The 22,965-nt window shown below is 46.6% G+C and overlaps 1 protein-coding gene across 1 annotated transcript in view; it reads right to left on the reverse strand.

The window, feature by feature from the left end:
• Positions 1 to 22,965, reverse strand: part of LOC144790964 (cytochrome P450 2J5-like) — a 466,984-nt gene that overhangs the window by 377,047 nt on the left and 66,972 nt on the right. The window contains exon 2 of the mRNA XM_078665581.1: positions 19,276 to 19,438. Within this exon, the coding sequence (XP_078521707.1) occupies positions 19,276 to 19,438 (163 nt within the window). The remainder of the gene's footprint in view (positions 1 to 19,275; positions 19,439 to 22,965) is intronic.

Genomic DNA, 22,965 nt, shown 5'->3' on the forward strand with positions numbered 1-22,965 from the left:
CGCATTTCTGCTGTTTTGGCTGCGGGAGGTTTGTGGTCAGGATGGAGGAAACTGTTTCGGACGGGGGTGCGGTGGGGGAGGGGCGGTAAGTTGGACAGCTGGGGAGGAGGTAGTGAGGGGTCTGGTTGCAGGACGGATGGAGGGGCAAGGCCGTAGCCACAGGGGACCTTTGCGACTGGGGGGGATGGGGGGGGGGGGGAAGGAGTAGTCATGCTAATGCCTTTCATCCTTCAGAGGCCGGTTGGGTAGTGCCGCGGGCGCTCAGACATGGCAGGCACGGTCTGTGAGGGGTGAAGAGGGTATTGGAAGGGAGGTTGTGGGGAGGGTGATGGGTGCCGAGCAGATTGTCACCTTCAGAGGTGACATGGATGGAGTGACCTGGGTTAGCCGGGCTGAGGGTATGCGGTTCTACGGGGCGCAGGGGGGCGGCAGCACCCGAGGCTGGGCCCATGGCCACGTGACGGACCTTGCAGCGAGCGCATGGAGGTTGGGGTACGGTTTGCTTGCCAAGCAGTGTTGATGGAGGTTTTGCCGGGCTCGATCGGCTAGTGTGGGCTGTTTGTGGAGGGTTGGGAGGGAAGCGGAGGTTTCAGCGAGTGGGTTTGGGACTCCAATTTGGTTGAGTGAGGGAAGTGGGGAGGGTCGCATGGCTCGGGAGCAGGGGGAGGCGCCCAGATAGGACACACAGACAGACATACATACACTCCTGCAATAAACTTGAGCATCACGTGTAATAATTTCAGGACAAGCCACACCGACTAAAATTACAAAACGGCGATAAGTGTGTTCTCTTAGATGAATACAGGGGTATGAAATGTGCGTTGCTGAGGCTGCATCTTCCCTCCCGCATACATGCGAATCCGATGAAGGGAACCCCAGAGCGGCTGGGGCCTGTGCGCTGTGCATGCCCTGTGCATTATTCAACACACCAGGTGAGCCTGCTCTGGTGCCCTCTGGACGAGCCTCCACCCACAGCCAGCAATCACCTGGACGGGGGCTGTGTGCTTCAGAGACAACAATACTAAAACAAGTTTCCAGGTGTCTGTGTGAGTAGCTCCGGGAGGGGGTGCGGGAACGGAGACATGGACAGCGGGATGAGGGGCGGGAACGGAGACACGGACAGTGGGAGGGGGGGCGGGAACAAAGACACAGACAGCGGGAGGGGGGGCGGGAACAAAGACACGGACAGCGGGAGAGGGGTCGGGAACAAAGACACGGACAGCGGGAGAGGGGACGGGAACAAAGACAATGGACAGCGGGAGGGGGGCAGGATACAACCACGCGGGGGTCTTCAGAGGGGACCGGGAGCGGCAACAGAGACGTTACCAATGCCGAAAAAACAGCCCTGTAAAGAAAAAAAAAAGTAAACGCCCCCCTCCGAATGACGAACAAAAAAGGGCGGGGCTTAAAAAAAAGCAAGAAACGCCTACGAATCTGCTCCAGCCCCGAGTGACACACATCTCTTCCAATGGCTAGCCTCCATTTACGAAGCTAGCCAATGGAAGAGAGAGGCGGGTTAAAGCCCCACTGTTGAAGTCATTAAATCTTCGGCTCCGCCCCCACTACTTCGCAGTGCGACGGTAGCCTCGACCTAAAAAGTCCTAACCAGAAAAAATATATATATTACTAAATTCAAGCTGAACCTACTCATTTATAACCCACAGACAACCCAAATCAAAACTTCATAGTTAAAGAGCTAGTATGGGACCATGATCCATTGCAATAGTGCTATATGTGCCTTATTACAAATGGGACAGCACTCAAAAGATGGTTTCAAGTTGATGACAGAGATCCAGTTTTAAAAAATCATACTTCTAGGAACCTTGCCATCACTGTGCAGGCTCAAAGCAAATAGAACGAGGAGTAACGTGGACTTATATATACCAGAATTGAAAGAAAAACACAAGTACCCCCAACCCTTCCCCAATTGCCTGTAGTCCTTGGCACATAACTGGGCTCATAACATGAGGCAAGATAATAGATTTTTCCTCCAAGCGCTCATTCACTTTTGATCCTAAATACCTTGGCTGAATGCATATTTAGCAACCCTTAAAAACAAGTAGTGGAATAACGTGTGAAATTTAAAGAGCAACTGTAGAGAGACTGAAATTATCATACTATTGATAACCCTAACACAATCCTACTCGAATCTCTCACAGTGATCCTTCTTGCACCCCGACAACGCATGCAGGTTAATCTTACACAGGCCTAAGCCCAAGTCCACAGTACAAAGATTAGAGAGAGAGGATTTGAGTCATTCATGCTACTACATTTAAAATTAAAATAAAACACCTACTATTCACTGCCATGCAGACATTTAATATAACAAAACCGTTCCAATGAAGACATTTGTAGAGACATAAAAAGTTCAGAGGCCAGCGCCGTTATACCAACCAATCAACCGAAAATCAGTACGAATTATGCATGCCATAGGATTAACAGGATCTTTGCAGCAGTTAAAAAGTCGGTGTATATATTAATTTTGTACGCCCGTAACAAATGGATCTAGTGATTAAGCAAGGTATTAAGGAATAACGCCCTTTTGTTCAACAAAGCCATTAAAACTGCGACTGATTCTCAAGTGAAATCGGATCGATCACAAAATAAAGGGACCTGCGAAGCCGCCAGCATAATGTAAGTTACAAAAAAATGTGAACCTCACTTCCTCATCCTCGATACAGCTAAGCTCTGCGTTCCATAACACCATAGCCCCACCTTGGTGGTCCTCGCGCATGACGTGGAAGCACTTCTCGCACAGGCTTAAAGCAAAGAAAACACATTTAACACACACCAGGAGCCTGTATGTAACACGTGCGGATAATCCTCAGCGCCCAGCGTAATGGTAGTAAGAGCTATACAAAAAGTATAATACAATGCGATACATATTCTGTCTGTATGCGTAAAAAAAGCCTCAAACCTTTTCCTAACTAAAGAGCTGCGTGAAAATACGTAGAGCAGAAACTTCTGCCAAGAAAATAGATACAGGGGAAGGGTACAGAGCGGAGAGGGACTGCTAACAAACTGAAGCGGGTTCTAGTGACACCTACACGGAACTGGCGGGGATGCCTTAGAGACAGAGTCCGGATTTCATTTTTGGAGGGGGTTAGCGAGGACCGTTTCCTTTTAGGGTAATTTTATGCAGAAACAATGATCGGTTTGATAATTACAGTCCAAATAAGTAGCAGACACAAAACTCACGTGGAGTCGACGGGAAAGTCTGATAGGTGCTCCCTATAGTTGCAGCACGGCTTGGGGGCAGGTAAACAGTCCCCGCCCGCAGGTGCCGGGCTCGCCCTGTCACACCCCGGGCAGGAGCTGTCATCCAGCGGGCTGGCCTGGGAACACACTGGGCCGCTCCCGGAGGGGCACTGACAGTTGGCGCATTGCCAAAGTGAGGGGTCGCCAGAGCCCGCCACCCTAACTTAAAGTAAACATTGAAAGCAGCCCGACTGCTCTCTGGGACAAACTTCACTTTGCAAACCCACAGGCCGAGGTCAGCTGCAAGTACAGGTCTGTGCAGCCCATAATCTGTGCCGGGCACCCCTTGGCTCCACCGCCCCAGCTGAGATATGCACTCCACCCGGTCACTTACCATCAGACAGTCGGTGTTGACTTGGCTGGCAGGGTCCCGCAGCATTCGACTTTTTGGGGTGTGGGATGCACACCATTTTCCCATGATTCCTCTAATCTTGTCCATTATTCAAACAGAGTGCGTGCTGATTGGTGAGTGCCCTGCCCAAATGGCACCTGGATAAGAACATTCTTCAAAAGTGGGGCGACATCTCGCCCCAACCAACCTCACAGCTGAATTGCGCCATTGTGGCGATCATATATATATATTCCATATTTGTCCATGTAAACATATTAATCCAAACATATGATTCCCTAGTTTCAACTTTTTCAATGTGATATACATCCACACGTGGAATGGAATGCCAATTTTCCGTTTTCTTATGTTCTAGGTGGGCCATACGAACCTCTTCCAAAAACATGAATGATGCAAATTCATCGAAGACAGTATTTTATTGTATAAAAAACCCAATGCATTTCGGGCTAAAGCTGCCCTTCATCAGGGGTCACTGTAATCAGAAGCACAACAATACCCATTATCACTTAAAGCCATCATTACATGTAGCGTAACATTACTAGTCAAAGGTGAAAGTTTATTTTTTCTGAAACTACATTGCCAAGTACTATGCGTGTCTGACCCCTTTACAAATCCCTCACAAAGTAATCTAATGATCTCAACCAGCAAATCCTGTAAGCTAAGTGAACTGTTCCCCCAGTATATTTAGTGTATTTAAAGTGACTCCCTTTTGTACCCACGGGACAATCTTCCATCTAATTAAGGAGCCCTGTTTTAAACAGGACCTTCCTCATGTGGCTCATACTCCTTCGCCCTGAATGATTCTAGCTGCTATCTCCCTTTTCCTTGCGTGCTCCAACCACCTTCTACTTTCTACCCACCTCGCTTAACCTTCCTTTCCCCTCGCATGTAACCCAAGTTTCGTTATTTCTCACCTCACACTCCCTCCTTCACTCGTACACATCACCACGCTATAGCGTGCTAATCCCTCCCCGCTTGGCTCACTCCGTACATTCCCCATACCTCCGAGTCACTCCTTCAATTAAAAATCCCATCTATACCCTCTAAATACCTTTCATTTGTTGTCTCCTCTAATGCGCACCTTATGCTCCAAACATCATTTCAACCTTCAGCCACATTCCGTACCTGCCATGAATATTTAAAAGCGGCCGTCATCATCTCCCGTCGGCCTGGGCTTTCGCTCCCCACACAGCTGAACTCAACAAGCAATCATTCCCTCCCTTCCTCGACCTTTATTTGATCACATGCTCCCTTTCTACATTGCTCCCGATTGGTGCACACTTCTCACGTTTCTGCCGTCATTATTGCAGTTTTGCACAATTTAAATGCAAAAAAACATCATTTCCCGTTATGCACCTCAATGATAGACGAAAACCTTAACTACGTGCCACTTCATCACAGCTTATAAATAATAATTATCATTATAACTTCTGTTTGTTAAATGCAATTGTTATTAAGTGCAAATGAAGATTTATCAACCTCATTTCCATATAAATAAAATGCTAGCTTATATGATGAACCATGATGTCTCGCCCCGTGTGGATTCGAACAATGTTAGTGAATTTTATATTTTCTTATCTCTTCATCTGCGGGTGCAATCCCAACGTCGGGCATACTTTCTGCTAGAATTCGACTTTGTGCATGGCATCCATTCGCCCCAGGCGGGCCTCCAAGTTCTCCCAGGTGCTTGACATGGTGGTTCCGCGGCGACTGTTTTCTGTCTCTTGGTTCAGTCCCTGAACGGATGCATCACCCAGAGGGGGTCAACTGTGTTCACCGTGGCGGGACATGAAGGGGAAAGTGGTGCCCGCCGTAACTCCTGGGCTTTTAAGTGACGAAGTTGAAGCCGATTTCTGCTGGGGTCGTTTTTGCTCCAGGTCCTTGGGGAGGGGCTGACAGTCACTGTCCTGCAGGGGAACGGAGCCTCACCAACCGACAAACATGTCCGCCTTCCTTTAAACACACGGGAGGGAAAGGGCCACGGCGCGCTCTGTGCATGCACGACCGACTTGGCGGACGCCCAGACCCAGGTTCGCTCGCCTCCGGCTCTGGGAGAGGCTCGTGCTCGACCGGCTGTCTGCTTACTGGAGTGCGTGCGGAAAGCGGAAGCGCATGCACTGAACTTGAAGCTGTGTCCGGGTGGTCTATTCTATTGGGAAACAAGCCGTGAGCGTGCACGCTCCCGAACTTCCCGTTTCGGGATGTGCACGCTCACGGCTGTCTTGAGGCGGGAGCGGTGGCAGCAGGAGTGGCGGCGGGTGGCAGCAGAAGTCAGGAGTGGCGGCTAAGGCCGCTGATGCGGTAAGTGGGGCATAGTGGGGGGGGCGGTGTGTGTGTGTCTGTGTGACTGTGTGTGTGTGCGTGCGTCTGTCTGCGCGTCTGTCTGTGTGTGTGTCTGTGTGTATGCCTGTGCGCGTGCCTGTGCACGTGTCTTCAGCTGGCCTGCATAAGCGCGTCTACAGACAAGAAACGCCGCGCGTGCCCTGCTGTGTCTCCCTTCAGAGCCAACTCCACGACAATAGGTCGAGAGAGCTCGACCTAAAAATGGGGTTTGGGCTTTTCTATTGATTAAAATGGCAAAGTGGAACTGCCCTGCCAGTCTGCAGTGGCAGACTGAGAGCCACGGTTTACCTGGTCCCACTCAGTGATTTCACAATAAGTGCTGCAGTCCCATAGGAGACAGTTACTTACAGACCCTAGGTACCCCTGGTACCAGATATTAAGGACTTAGCAGTAGGTTAGCGTGTGCTAATTGGGTATAAGCCAATCAGCAGACATGTTTAAGGGTCAGGGCACTTGCATTGAGGTATAGTTAGTGGGCCTCAGTGCACTCTCAAAGTCAACAAGCATTTGCAATGCAATAGGTCTCGCATTATGAAAGTTTGAGCTATTGGTCTTGTAAATGACAATTTTTTTATTTATGTGTTGATTTTGAAAATAGCTAAATTAATAGCTTTGTCATTTTCAGTGCCAATAGTTATAACTTTCGCACATGTGACGACTATAGCATTTGTAATGCAACATGTTTTGTATTTACGTGACTTAGATGTATTGATATTACAAATAGCAACGGCTTTTAATTTTTTTAAATAATTAATACTTAAATAAAAGTGATTGTAATTTATATTGGCAATAGCTTAAACTTTTGTAAATAACGTTTGTGAAGATTATGTTCAGTGTATTTTATTGTGATGAAAATCCAAGAACAGAAGTGAAATAACATCTTTTTGTGACATTTGTAATAAAGCTTGAAACATTGAGAGAACATAATTGAACCAGTTGTTGTTGAATGGTTGCACAGATTGATGCTGTGATGTCGCGGAGTGATGTTGTGATGGCACGGAGTGATGTTGTGGTGGTGCTGAGTGATGTTGTGGTGGCGCTGAGTGATGTTGTGGTGGCGCTGAGTGATGCTGTGGTGGTGCTGAGTGATGCTGGGATTGCGCTGAGTGATGTTGTGGTGGCGCTGAGTGATGTTGTGGTGGCGCTGAGTGATGTTGTGGTGGCGCTGAGTGATGCTGTGGTGGTGCTGAGTGATGCTGGGATTGCGCTGAGTGATGTTGTGGTGGCGCTGAGTGATGTTGTGGTGGCGCTGAGTGATGCTGTGGTGGTGCTGAGTGATGCTGGGATTGCGCTGAGTGGTGCTGTGGTGGTGCTGAGTGATGCTGTGGTGGTGCTGAGTGATGCTGTGGTGGTGCTGAGTGATGCTGTGGTGGTGCTGAGTGATGCTGTGGTGGTGCTGAGTGATGCTGTGGTGGTGCTGAGTGATGCTGTGGTGGTGCTGAGTGATGCTGTGGTGGTGCTGCTGAGTTCTCTCTGCAACTGCACTCTGCAACTGCACTCTGAATCTGCACTCTGAATCTGAAATCTGCACTCTGAATCTGCACTCTGAATCTGCACTCTGAATCTGCACTCTGCACTCTGAATCTGCACTCTGCACTCTGAATCTGCACTCTGCACTCTGAATCTGCACTCTGAATCTGCACTCTGCACTCTGAATCTGCAATCTGCACTCTGCACTCTGAATCTGCACTCTGCACTCTGAATCTGCACTCTGAATCTGCACTCTGAATCTGCACTCTGAATCTGCACTCTGCACTCTGAATCTGCACTCTGCACTCTGAATCTGCACTCTGCACTCTGAATCTGCACTCTGCACTCTGAATCTGCACTCTGAATCTGCACTCTGAACTCTGAATCTGCACTCTGCACTCTGAATCTGCACTCTGCACTCTGAATCTGCACTCTGAATCTGCACTCTGCACTCTGAATCTGCAATCTGCACTCTGCACTCTGAATCTGCACTCTGCACTCTGAATCTGCACTCTGAATCTGCACTCTGAATCTGCACTCTGAATCTGCACTCTGCACTCTGAATCTGCACTCTGCACTCTGAATCTGCACTCTGCACTCTGAATCTGCACTCTGCACTCTGAATCTGCACTCTGAATCTGCACTCTGCACTCTGAATCTGCACTCTGCACTCTGAATCTGCACTCTGCACTCAAAATCTGCACTCTGCACTCTGAATCTGCACTCACAATCTGCACTCTGCACTCACAATCTGCACTCTGCACTCTGAATCTGCACTCTGCACTCACAATCTGCACTCTGCACTCTGAATCTGCACTCACAATCTGCACTCTGCACTCACAATCTGCACTCACAATCTGCACTCTGCACTCACAATCTGCACTCTGCACCCACAATCTGCACTTGAATCTGCACTCTGAATCTGCACTCTGAATCTGCACTCTGAATCTGCACTCTGAATCTGCACTCTCAATCTTCACAAACGAGCGAAGGAACCTGTACGCAGAGCGGGGGTGCTGCAAGCAACTGAGTCACTTCATGTACATTGGACAGGGTGAGTGATGCACGTGTACCCTAATTGTGCTCTCACTGTCTTTTCGTGCGCCTGTCACTCTTGGGAATGTCTGCTACTATCAATCAATGAAACGCAATAGCAGAGGTGGACTGGCTCGTAAATGAAGGCCGGTGGCTCTGAAAGGCTGTTCTGCTGGAAGAAAAGTCAGCCGAATATCAGAAGGCAAATGAAAGGTGCTCTCCTTTTATTGCTCAAAACGCTAGAAGGCCTTCACGCCAGGCAGGCTAGATAGAATGGAAAGGAGTCTCTTAATCTAATATCAGAGGAGAGTCGAGGGGACTAGAACACACTCGCCTAATGCAGAGGAGAGTTTGGGGCCTGGCGCGAGCCAGCATGAGAGTGAGGAACCAGCTCACGAGAAACTATGTGGATGAATGCTGCGTCATCGTCAAACACTCGTCTTTCTAATTCAGATTTAAAAAAAAAGAAATATAGCACATGTGCCAGGGTTGTTCATGTGGCAGAAGTATAGGTGACAGTAGTTGGTGCTGCAGTGTTGGTTTGTGAGTGCTAAGGTGTTTTCTACTTCTGCATCGAATGGGAAAATGGCAGGAGTGAGGAAATGCTGGAGGTAGGGGGCGAAGAGGGGGGTGGGTAATAAATATCCGAAAGCAAAGGAGGCAGGTCCCTAGAACGGAGGAGAAATACGGCTGAAGTGAAAGAATAATACGTGCGAGACGAGACCTGGAGAAGCAGACGGACTGCAGGACGAGGGAGAAAGGCAGAGGACGAGAAGACTGACAGAGGAAGGAGGCAGAGAAAGGGTGACTATCGGAAGCAGCATCGGAAGCAGCAACGAGGGACGGGGAAAGGCACCAACCCAAACAAGGCGCACAATGCCCTGTGACCGCAGCTCTGTAGTAATGCTGACCAGCATTTTACAGCCATCGCGCGAGATGTTTTATGTGCGCGGAGGGAAGCCGGATGGGGGTGGGAGAGCCTGGGGCGTGAATGCGAGCGAGGGGAGGCAGGCGGATTAGGGAGATGCGCGTGCTTGTGTGGTCACGTGACCCGCTTTTGTGGCCACGTGACCTCACATGCACTGTGAAGAAACCGCAGTGGTTTCACTAGACGATCGAGCACTTAAGTTCTCGATCCCTCAATGCGCTTGCGCGCATTGTAAGTCACGAGACCTAAAAAACCAGCAGTATCTGTCCAAACCTTTGGAGGTGCCCATACAAAAAGACACATTTCCGTATGCATCCCTATTTTGTCTTTCAAGCATTGCCGCAGTATCAACATATCAGACCATATAGCGTGAGCTTGCAAGTTTCCATCTATTGATATTGCCATTACTTCCATGTGGTTTATATCACTGGTTACTAGTCACCCTAAATGTGGGGACTGTGTGGCTTGTAACTTTCCCTCTAATATTAATGTATTGGATTATCAAAACTTTAAACTTTACTTATTTCTCTATAACTTATTTTTTACAAACTGCACCTCCACTTTTGCCTTTAGTTTATTAGGCAGAGTGTCTTAACACAGCTCTAAAACACATTTAAAAGTGTTTTCTGTTTATATTTGCTGTTTGAAATATGTACAGATAAGGGCTTAATCAGGGACACCTTCTCCGTTAGAGCAGAGACAGCTGTGTTGAGAGCATGTGCAGGCCCCCAGTTCCCTGAAGAGGGCCGGGAGAGGCCGCTCCCTCCAGTCAGGGTGTTGCTGCCTTGCTGGTTAACAGAGTTTAGCAGCGCCAGGATTGGTCAAGGGAGTTTGCTGGTGCCCGCACTGCGGTCGACGGAAGAAGAGGTCTTGAGCAGAGGACATGTTTGTAAGTGTTTAATTTTGAATTGTTCTATTTTATGTGTGCCCCCCGTAGATGCCAGCAGCAACTGGGCTAAATATAACAGCTTAGTGGGATTTAGCTTATTTATGTACCGGCCTGGACATTAACCCCTTCCATGCGTCGGACGGCCGCCGGCCGTCCGACGTCACGGTGGGCGTGTGCGGAGGACGGCCGGGGGCCGTCCGAACCACGCCCACATCGTAAATCACCCGCACCGCGGCGGAATTTTCGCCGCGGTCAAGGGGTTAAAATACTGATTGTGTTGGTAGAAAACCAGCGAGGTAGCAATGGTACTCCTGATCAATGCAGTTTAATTACTATACAGGATTTTCGGATTAGACTATTTCATTGCTAACTCTATAACTCTGGGTAATCTGCCTCCTCTATAGATTTTGGGGCATTTTGTTTACCATTCATTGTGGACTCCGTAAATCAGCTTATTCCTCCTCCTTGGCCAATTGTGCACACACTATCAACTCTGACTCCAGGAGCTCCATCAGCAAAATCAAAACCCCTTTTTCAACCACTTTACAGAAGTAAAGAAGCATTTCTTACTTATGACATATTTCCTCTTGTTGCTGATTTAAATACTAATTTTCTCATAAATCCTCACTCAGAACCCCTGCTCAGCTCGTCTAATTGGGAGGCTAGCACACCTTGTCATTAGTGGGTTTTTCCATTTTCCTGCTATGTTCTTTTGACAATAATTTACCCCTTATTCCTCACTAAGGGGCATATGTACAAGGGGATTGCTCACCGGAACATCACTTCTTTCGAGTTACGTGGCACAGTGCCCTGAACCATATTTACAAAGCGGCGCTAAGCCACTTTGCATGGATTAATGCCGCATTGTAAATATCGTACCCTTTCACGCAGTTATCTGTGTAAAAGGGGAGTGCAATGGGGATTGCTGTGGGCGTTCAACAACAACAACACCGATTGCTTTTTTGACGCTGCCTCATATTTACAAGGATGTGTAAATCTGAGGCAGTGCCAAAAACTAACACCATGCAAAAGCAGGCCTTCAATTAGAGCAACAATCTCTCCTGGTACAGAAAGACCATATTTTATTTTTATTTATTTGAACTTATATTGCGCACAGCTACCCTCAATGGATTTCCCGGCGCCAGGGATAGACAAAAGAAAGAGAAACAAGCAAAAAGGCCCAAAACAGAACAAACCGTGCAGAGGGATTAATTGAAGAAACGGGTCTTACATTTTTTACGAAAAGGGAGGAGATCAGTCTCGGCTTTCAAGGCCGGCGGAAGAGCATTCCACATCTTTGGGCCAAGATAAGAAAACGAGCGGCCACCCATTTTGGCCAGTTTAATTCTGGGAACAGAAAAATCGCCACTAGTGGAAGATCTTAAAGTGCGACCAGGCTTGTAGACTTGAACCAGGTTCTGCAGATATTTAGGGTCAGAGCCCTGCCTGATTTTGAAGAGAAGGCATAAGGTTTTAAATTTTACACGGTTCGGGACCTTAAGCCAATGAAGGTCACGTAGAGCCTGAGCTGCGGAAGTTCTCCGGGGTACATTGCACAATAAACGAGCTGACGAATTTTGCACCACCTGCAGTTTATTTATAGTGGCCTTATCGGCCCCAAGATAAAGCACATTCCCATAGTCGATGCGGGAGATCACAAGAGCCTGGACGACAGTTCTCCGAGTAGAGCAAGGCAGCATCCATAGGATCTTCTGCAACCATCTTAAGGTGGAAAAACAGATTGCAGCGACCCTTGTTACCTGCTGTCTCATAGAGAGCCTGTCGTCGATGAGGAAGCCGAGGTTGCGGGCTACGGGGGCTGGATTCGGCAAAGGACCCATATCACAGGGCCAATGCCGAGGGCCCCACAGATCTTTATTCTTGCCCAAAATAACAACCTCGGTCTTGTCACCGTTGAGCTTGAGCAGATGGTCATGCATCCAAGCAGCAACGCGTGACTGGCCAGATTTCAAGGCAGAGACCTCATGGCCCTCACTGCTGGAAAGAGAGAACACAATCTGCGTGTCGTCGGCATACGAATAGATTGTCAAACCGGCGTCCTCCACGATGGTAGCAAGGGGTCTGACATAGATGTTAAACAGCAGAGGGCTGAGAATCGACCCCTGGGGGACGCCATATGCCGAGGAATAGACAGCAGATTCAGCTTCTGTCGAAAACACCTGAAAGGTGCGCTCACTTAGAAAGGAGGCAATCCAGGCCAGCGCAGATCCAGCAACACCAAGGGAGCGGAGAGAATCAAGAAGAATGGAATGAGACACGGTATCGAACGCTGCACTCAAATGCAAAAGGATGAGTGCAATGGTCTCCCCGCGATCGATACCGTGCCGAAGCCTCTCTGTCACCCCGAGGAGTGCGGATTCAGTGGAGTAATGTGCGCGAAACCCAGATTGGGACGGATGTAGATATCCCACGTTCTCGACAAACGAATTAAGCTGAGTGTTCACATGTCGTTCCAAGATTTTAGAACATGCAGGCAGCAGGGATATGGGCCTGAAATTGGCTAAGTTAGTGATGTCCGCGCCGGTCTTTTTCAGCAAGGGAACGACCATGGCATGCTTCCACTCCTGTGCCACCATAGACTCTGTAAGAGATGTATTCAGAAGTCTCATTAGGACTCTCCGTGGCTCGAGGTCCAACAGTTTTAGAATTTTCATAGGAACAGGGTCCCGAGGGGAGCGTGACCTGATATTGTTCAAGCACGATGAGAAAGTGATGTCATCAAACAATAGCCAGTCGTAGATGTGCATTAAGGGAAGGGGAAGAGGACTGCTAAAAGTTTCCGCCGGTAAGGAATCAGCAGATGGCGGAGGAGTAATCAAGGATTCATGGATACGCTCCACCTTAGAGATAAAGAAATCTGCGATGGCATCACACTGAGGTTTATCCAAAGCCGGAGGAGAAGGTAACGTGTCTGCTCCCGTTAGCTTCTTCACCACTGCAAAAAGAGTCCGCGGACAGTTCTGTGCTTGAGTAATCGTGGATGCCGTAAGGGTGGCCTTGGCCAATTTACAGTTAGCATGATAGCTCTTTAATGCTTCTTTATAAGCCACCTTACTAGGGGTTGAATAGGAAAGCCTCCATTTCCTTTCCAGAGCCTTGCACTTGGCTCGTTGTAATTTTAAATCTTCAGAGAACCAAGGTGCAGGAGGATGAAGGGATCTGTGGTTATTAAGTGTAGGAGGAAGGAATGCAGTTACAGCATCCATTAACCACTGGGAAACTACAGCATTAGATTCTGATCCAGAGCTTTCCACAGTCGGAGTAGATTCAGTAAGATGTTGATTGAATGCCACCATATTAAGCTTGTCCCACCGATAGAAAGGCTTGCTCTTACCGGCACAGGGCTTAGAATTGGGTAAAGAGAGAGGTAACATGAAGTGTACCGCAAAATGGTCTGACCATTCTAGTGGGCGGGCCCTTTGGGAGCAGTCGTAAGGTAGATTAGAAATAATTGGGTCTAGCAAGTGACCGGCCGAGTGAGTAGCCCCCGAGTTGCGAAGTAAAAGATTAAAAACTTCGAGGTCAGATAATAACGACTGACTGAGAGTACCTTCAACATCTTCAAGATGGATGTTAAGGTCACCAAGAATGGTGAAATTAGCCGTTTTAAGTAATACGGGAGATATACTATCAGCCAATGAAGATATCCAAGGGCCAGCATTGCCCGGAGGGCGATATATCAAAAGACCGGAAAGCGTTAGTTGAGGGCCAATCATTAATTTAAATAGTGCGGCCTCACATCCAGGGAGGGGAAACGACTCCAACTTACATTGGTAGATGGTTTTAAAAATAATAGCAATCCCCCCACCCTTCCCGGAAGCCCTGTCCTGACGTATCATCACGTAGTTGTTAGGAACGGCTATGGCAATGTCAGGTCCAGAGCTTTCATGGAGCCAGGTCTCAGTCAAAAACAATGCATCTGGCGACTCATCATTTATAAAATCAAATAAATTGCATTTATTTTTGGGAAGTGATCTACAATTAATACTCCAAAATTGGAGAGGAAGGGAGGTCAGGAGTTTCTTAGTGGGCTTCCCTTTGCCCCGGTAATGCGCCTTGGTGTACAACCACAATGCACTATTTGAACAAGCAGGGAGGAACCTGGTCACGGTCCCTGTCACTGGAGGCTCAAGCCAACGGATGTGACTGCTTGCCAGAGTTCTGACCAACTCCACAATTCCTCTTCCCGGGGCACTAACATGCAAGCAGACTCTCTCAGTTGCAACTTTGCCGAAGCTCACTACTAGATACTAAATACCAAGGTCGCTCAAGACATTTTCCAACAGTGGGTAACACCACAAATTGACCAGTTGCAAATGCAAAATGCAGCCTTTTCGCATCCAGGTTTCCCCAACCAGGGTCCAAAGGTAATGCGCTTTTGGTCAGCTGGTCAGAGACCATATTTTACGCTTTTTCTCCCATACCTCTCATTCCGATTCCGGAGAGGCCTCACCAGTGGTGGTATCCCGACCTTCTTCACCTGTCCGAAAGGCCAAACAGGAAGTTGCCATGCAGGCCGGACAGCGGCAGCTGGCATAGACAAAGGGTGGAGGGGTGGGGGAACATAGGAAAAGAAGCTCGTGGGAGGAGGAGCACGCGGGGGAGGTGTAAGTAAGAATATATGATAATATAATAAAAATAACTTACCTGAAGTCGTCGGCCTCCTCCCTCATCACACTTCCTGTCCTCTTCCTGGTCCCAAAAGACACAATTGATGGACGGAATGCAGAACAAATCAAAACATTCACCCCCAGTCAAGAGATCTGGGTTAAATCCATCATTCTTTTGCTCACCATGCCACCCCAGTTTAGACCTGGCCATATGCAAATCAGTCTTGTCCCTGTGCTTCATGGGAACAGTCCAGCCCGAACTGCCAAGCCAGGTCCTCTCTGGACCTAAAACAAGCATCCTAGGGCCAGGATAGCTTGATTCCAGTGCACAGTGAGCCCAGGACGCCCGCATACCTGGCGCACTTAGGGTGAGAAAGAAAACAAGTTACTTATCTGTAACTTTGGTTCCCCAGTATTGGTAACTTTCATAGATTCCCATGCTTTTGTATCAGTCCCCGTCGTCGGAATGGGAGTCTCGGTAACAAAAATAACATAGCAGTAGGTACAAAAGAGAAAGGAAAAGGCCTAGGCCTCATTCCCTATTGTAGCACATCCGCCTCTTTTTGTAAAAGAGACTAAACTAAGCAACAGCCAATCAGAAGAGCCTCACCCCATAGAACCCTCCTGAAGGTACCTCAGAGCCTCAGATTTTCGTAGCCGTTGTGTAACAGTAACCACATCTGCTGAAGGCTGAGCTTTCCTCAGGGAGGAGGGTGGGCGCATGGGAATCTATGAAAGTTACCAATACTGGGGAACCAAAGTTACAGGTAAGTAACTTGTTTTCTTGCCCCAGTATTGGAACTTTCATAGATTCCCATGCTTTTGTATCAGAGTAGCTAGCAGTAAGCAATAAAGCACATTTTGTGGCTGAAATATATATATATATATATATATATATATATATATATATATATATATATATATATATATATATATATATATATATATATATATATATATATATATATATATATATATCAGTCTGTACATTTCCATAAGAGAATAAATAAATACACATTGGAAAAGTCATTAGTACTAACATGAGATACAAAATGTGCAGAAATAGGAAGGAGGGATAGTAGGGAAAGCTCACCAATCAATGGAAGAGGTTCCTCAGGACTGCCTGGCCCACGGCCGTGTCTTCTTGTGTTAAGGATTCGAGGCAGTAATGATTCGTAAAGGTGTACGCGCTGCTCCAAGTCGCAGCTCTGCAAATGTCCCTGATGTGTACTCCCATGAAGAGAGCTGTAGACGAAGGCACGGATCTTGTGGAGTGTGCTCTAATCCTGCTGTTTGGCGGCTTACCCGCTGTCGAATGGCAATAGAGAATGGTACTGGAAATCTATCTCGCAATACTTTGTTTTGAAAGTGGAAGGTCCCTAGGCTAATAAGGACAAATCAATTTTTTTTTTAAAAAAGCGTCTTTACAACATGTTACCTGGAAGACCGCTTTCCCAGTGGCTATCCTGCTAATCGAGGCTCTTTGTGCAAAATATTCTTATCTAATTTTTGATTTAAACAGGGTGGTCTTGAGAACACATCCTAGTTTTTGCCTAAGGTCATTTCTGATTTACAATAACATTCAGACCATTACTCTCCTAACGTTTTTTCCCAACCCTTCCACACCACCAGAAAACGTTGTGTTCACTTTATATTTCAAATAGGTGCTTAAGCTTTCCCTTGACAAAACTGAGGAGATCAGACATTCTGACCACTTGTTTAGTAACTATAGTCCACTGCACACTGGTTTGCCTTCCTCTAAGCAATCTATCTCTAGGTGAATAGTCTCTTGCATATCTCTCACTTAGCAGTTAGCCAACAAAAGCCTCCCATGTCAACTTGGAGTCCACTGTACAAGGGATAAGGCAGCCACTGCTGCTCTGTTCAGAAATGTACCCATTGCAGAGATTTGCAAGGCTGCAACATGGCGATCAGCGCATACCTTTGCTCGCCATTATTGCCTGGACTCAGAAACTCAAGTAGATTCTTAAGTAGGGCAAGCTTCACTTAGAAATCTGTTTGGTTGATTGTATTATTAGCTGCTAAAAACTGCATTCGTCTGCAGAGTTAGCGGATAGGCTAACTATTCTACTCAATGCTTATGACAATTAATGAGTATCCCCTGGAAGAGAAGGATGAGTTACTTACCTGTAATCCTTGTTCTCTTCCAGGGAAATACTCATCAAAGTCATAGCCAACCTTTCCTCCTCAAGACCTCATTCCACAAGTTGCGCTCCCCTGTAGTGTCAAAACTGCAGTCACCACTAATGGGAGGGCAATGACTCCTACACTACATTCAACACTGAGGGGAACGCAAATTTTGAACTGCATGTACCATGATGGAAAGGGGCACATTTTTATGGGGTATGATGAAGTGTCCGGCAACACCCTTTTCCCTGCCCAAACTGATTTTCATGACCTCCTCTACCATTTATCACATGCTCCTAATGTTCCTTTTTGTAAAAATTGCATTCCGGCCCATTGATTACCGGAGAGAACGGCCTATATGCGGACGTAAAGACACAACTTGTAAATGACCTCTGTGTATACCAAAAGTCATAAAGTTAGACTTTTGTCTCCGATTATCTTTGTGAATCGGGCCCAGAGTTTTAAGTATGTCTATGTATGCCATAGAAATGCAGTGAGGGAGATGAACCAAAAAGAGGATGGTGGTAGGTTATTTCTTTTTCAGGTGGAACTTTTACTGTTAGCCTAGGTTTTGAGGTGGGCTTTAAAGCCACTCATGATTTGAGGTATTGGGGGGTCTTTAATTGTGCTCCTTCAAGAAGAACACTTGGAAGGGGAACAATCTGAAGTTTCACAAAGAATTTTGTGGGCTGGTTATATTTTATTTTAGCTGAATGTTTAAGGTTGTGAGGAGCTGTGAAAGGTGGCATACAATGCATGTCTTCAGATCCATATATGTGTAATTCTTGTATGGTTCTGTCGTTGCCAGAGGAAAACTAAGATTGTTGATTGTGGGAAGTGCTAGTTGAGTGTCCACCTGGTGAGGTTGAATTATGTCATTATATACGTAGTGATAGGAGAGAAAGAGTACAGATACAGTTCCTGTAGTGAGCTACTGAATAACTTAAGGTTACTCATGACTTAAGTATTTAACTAGGTTTTCACCAGTAGGGAGATTAAATGGAAAATCTTACCTCAACACAGATACAAGGCTTCAATGGCAATTGGCATGATCAATTCTCCAAGCTACATGGTTGTAATAAAATGAGGTTCCTGCCACAGGGGGACACTAGCATGTTTTCAGATGGAAAGATGGTAGAGAGGAGGCAGGAATGTCCATCATTTCTACTTTCAGAGACTTGAGCTTTTGAGACCAGAGAGCAGTGCATGCCGGGAAGTGTGAGATAGTCATATGTGCATCTTTGGAGGAGTAGTGTGAGAAAAGGGAAAGAAAAGAAAACCTTCTAATCATCCCTAGAGTACATTTGGAAGAAGCATAAATATGACATGATCTTACAGTGGGTCATGACATGTTGCTTGAAGCTGGTTGTGCTAAACTCAGAACAATTGAAACCACCAAACTTGGTGGTTCTCAATATGTCACATTTGAAAGGTTATTGCATCTAAATCCAAAATCAGTGAGAACTATATTCCCCTGTGTTTAGAAGTGCAGATGTTGCTCCTTCAACTGTGAGTGACTGCTATGCAAAATCTTGATCATGACCAACAAGAGGTCATGGAGGCCAACCTTTAGGTCTTATTAGAGAAAGAGGGATAAACAAAGTCATGCCGGTACCATGATTTCAGTGCAGTAAGGAAAAAGGGCTGAATGAAATTGGGGAAAGTCCAAATGCGGTGATCCAGGAATGCAAATACAGTCTGGATAGGTTTAAGGCATCACCATGGATCTCAGAGTGGTGAAATACAGGAGGTTGCCAAAAAGAACAGTGAGAATCTATTCACCAGGCGGTATAATGAAACAATGGTCATGAGGCTCAAATTGTAGTTGGCCACCATCTTGAAGTAGACAGTTTAGTGCTAGCAAGGAAAAGAGGACTCTTCTCAACAATGGCCAAATATGAAAGTACATGTTTAGCTCTTGTTTCACTCAGGCTTTACACTGGAACACAATTCTTACCAGCTGTTATTTATTTGAGGTCAATGGTGTGCTAGCTTTAAGAAAATAAATACAGTGACAGGATGGCATTGCCATTGTACTGCATGTGGCATTGGCTAAAATTCACAACATTGAAATAACTGACGAATCCCAATGTAACAGCTTAGATAGGTCTTGGGATTAGCGAAGAACCAAGGATATAGCAACAAGTGGTGGCATACAAGAAATAGATGTCCTGGAGATCCTCCATACAGCATAAAAGTGCTTTCAGTGTATTTAGGAATGTACCTCTTTGCTGTCCATATTTGTGGAGGGAAGGTGTCTGAGGTCGTCCTGATGTTTCCTCGGACTTGGATACCAACATGTCTCTCACGGCTTCATATCCATTGGTTATAACCAAAGGGGTGTGGCCCACCCACAGAGTGAATGTATTTCCATAGGTCTTTGCAAGCTGTGGACACAAAACAGACAAATGGAGTCCCTGAAGATGGGAAACATAAATGACCACACCACATCATTAAAAATTACTGTTGCTTTAACATTGCCCTCAAATACTGCCCTATCCAAATCTCCATTCATCTGCTGTCTTTACTTAGCAGCAATACTGGATAACTGCAGTTACAGGTAAGTAACACATTTCTTATCCAGTATTATGAGTGTCTTTCATAGATTCACATGCCTGAATCAGAGTAGCTTGCAATGCACAAAGCACATTTCGGATGGTACAGTATCTGCAAGTCATTAGATAATAACATATCAAGCAACTAGTAAGAGCATATAGTTGCAAACAACAAATACCGTCAAAATACATAATAGAGAAATGTGCATACATGAAAAGGATGGAGGGATGAAAGAAGTCTCACCTCTAGTGAAATAGATGCCGAAGCACTGCTTGTCCCACCGCAGCATCCTTCATAAGTTCCGTGTCCAGGCAGTATATTCCTAGTGAAGGTATGTGGTGACTTCCATGTTGCTGCTCTGCAAATGTCAATGACAGGCACACCTGCAAAAAGTGCCATGGAAGTGGACATCGCCCTAGTAGAATGAGCTCGTACTTTTGAGTGCAGGGGATGTCGTGCTTGTTCATGACAAAAGGAAGTAGCTGCCGAAATCCAGCGGGAAATGCTCTGTTTAGTGAGCCGAAGACCTTTCCTGGGCATGCTGTAAGCCACAAATAGCTGATTTGACTTTCTGAAAGTCTTTGTCTTGTCAATAGAAAATTTCAAGCACCGCTTGAGATCCAATGAATGCAATGATCTTTCCGCTGCAGTACTGGGATTTGGAAAGAAGGAACGCAAAACCACTGGCTCATTGAGATGGAAATCCGATGGGACTTTCAGAATAAACTTCAAAATCACTCTGTCTTGTTTAAATTTCAGAAAAGGATCTTGAATCAAGAAAGCTTGCAGCTCACTCACCCGCCTCGCGGATGTGAGCGCAAGTAGGAGAGCTGCCTTCCAAGATAGATATTTCAGGTCAGTACTGTGTACTGGCTCAAAGGGATGCTTCATGAGCTGATTAAGGACTGTATTAAGGTGCCAGGTAGGAGGCAACATTTTCACCGGAGGGAAAGTCCTGTATAATCATTTTCAGAACTGTTTGATCAGTATGTGAGACCAGAGAGAAGGACCCACTGAAGACCTCTTGTAGCGGGATATTGCAGCCAAGTGGACCCTGACGGAGGAGTGAGCAAGGCCTGACGTTGCCAAGTGGAGAAGGTAAGGTAAAACTTGCTCCGGAGATGAAGAGAAAGGGTGTATTCCTCGATTCTTACACCTGGCGCAAAACCTCTTCCATTTCAAAGAATATGTTTTATTGGTGCTTTCCGCTCGTGCTCGAAGTAGGATGGCTCTACAGTCAGGTGGAATATTCAAATTCTGAAGCTCTGAACTCAGGAGCCAGGCGGCTAACCTGAGAGATGCCAGATTCGGATGTTGGACTTGTTTGTTGCTCATCGTGAGCAGAGATGGACACTGTTTCAGGCATATCGGTGGCTCCAGAGATAGGCGGTGGAGCTCCATGAACCAATGTTGTCGTGGCGAAGTTGGGGCTATTAAAATGAGAGTACAAGGCTCCACCTTCAGTTTCCTGAGGACTCTGGAAAGCATCGAGAATGGCGGAAAGGCGTACACAAAGACGTTGCACCATGGGATCGAAAATGCATTTCCTAGAGACCCTGACTGGGGATGCCAACTTGCGAAGTGTGGGTATTTGGCGTTGGATCTTGTGGCGAATAGGTCCATCAGTGGAGTGCCCCATCACGAGAAGATTTGATTGAGGATCTCCTGATCCAGTTCCCACTCGTGAGATATTGTCTTCTGTCTGCTCAATGAGTTGGCGAGTACATTGTCCATGCCTGGGACGTACTCCGCCCGAAGAGATATTTTATTTGAGATTAGCCAGCTCCAGATTCCCTGCGACTCTCGAGAGAGTGTTAGTGAGCTCGTCCCTCCTTGCTTGTTGATATAGTGCATCGTCGTGGTGTTGTCTGTTCGGACAAGCACAAGGGAATTTTTGATTCTTGGAAGAAAAGCCTGAAGGGCCAGGAAGACTGCCCGCAGCTCGAGGAGATTGATATGAAGTCCTTTCTCCGAGGAGGACCACTTCCCGCTTATCCACAGCTCTTGCAGAAAAGCTCCCCAACCGTCCAAGGAGGCATCTGTTGTGATAATGTGAGGAGCAGCTGGAAGTAGGAATGTCAAGCCCTGAGAAAGGTTTCGAGATGACATCCACCATTGTAGGGCTTTGACTATCTGGAGAGTCACTTTTATAAGGTCATCGAACAACCCTGTGCATTGGACCCACTGCTTTGAGAGTGCCTCTTGTAAAGGTGGCATCCGTAGACGACAGTGAGGAATCAGGAGGATACACGATGACATCATCCCCAGCAGAGACTTGAAAAGGTGAACCGTCAAGGCCTTCTTTGATGCCACTAGAACAGCTAGTGCCATAAGCTTGTTCGTCCTCTCTTGGGATGGGAAAGCTTTCTTCGAATGCGTGTCCAGGGTCCCACCTAGGAAATTGATGCATTGAGATGGTTGCAGGACTGATTTTTCTTGATTGAGCGTGAGACCCAAGAAATCGAAGAGCCTTAAACAGGCTTTAGAAGACCTGGACACGTCTTCCAAGGATGGAGCCTTGATCAGCCAGTCGTCCAGATACCGAAAGACTTGGTGATGACGCTGCCTGAGGTATGCCGCCACAGAGGAAAGACATTTCGTGAAGATGCGAGGTGCAGACTTGAGCCCGAAGGGCAGGATGAAAAATTAAAAGTGCCTGCCTGCTACTACAAATCTTTAAAAAAATGTGTGATTTCTGTGAATCGGAATATGGAAGTAAGCGTCCTGAAGGTCTAGGGACATCATAAAGTCTTCCTCTTCCAGTAACTGTAGTACCTCCTGAATCGTTACCATGCAAAACGACTGCTTCTTCAGGAATTTGTTGAGGGCCCTGAGGTCCAAGATCGGTCTCCACTTTTTTCTTTCTTCTGGATCAAAAAGAAACGAGAATAAAATCCCTTTCTCCTTTGAGATGGAGGTACCTTCTTTATTGCTCCTTTTTGGAGCATAATAGAGATTTCCCGCAGAAGCAGCTGTAGATTTTTGTGATGCATTGGTCGGGGAGGGGTTTGGGGAGAGATTTGCATAAATTCCATTGAATGGCCGAATTGCACTAATTGAAGGACCCTATGATCCGTGGTAATCTTTTTCCAATTTTTTAAAAGTGGAAAATCTTTCCTCCAATTTTTAATGAGTGTAATGAAGTCTGGACTGGCTGAATAAACATGTCATTGTCTACGCCCGCTGTTCTTTCATTGTCCTTTACCCCGAAAGGACGACTTGCCATACGAAGATTGCTGTTTCTGTTGTTGGCGCTGTTGATATTGAGGTCGACTCTGGCCTGACGAGATTAAGACCTATATTGGAAATTTCCTTTATAGGAAGACTGACCTCTTCCTCTACTTCCACGAAAGGACTG

The sequence above is a fragment of the Lissotriton helveticus genome, chromosome 11 (genome assembly GCF_964261635.1).
Source record: "Lissotriton helveticus chromosome 11, aLisHel1.1, whole genome shotgun sequence".
Classification (NCBI taxonomy): domain Eukaryota; kingdom Metazoa; phylum Chordata; class Amphibia; order Caudata; family Salamandridae; genus Lissotriton; species Lissotriton helveticus.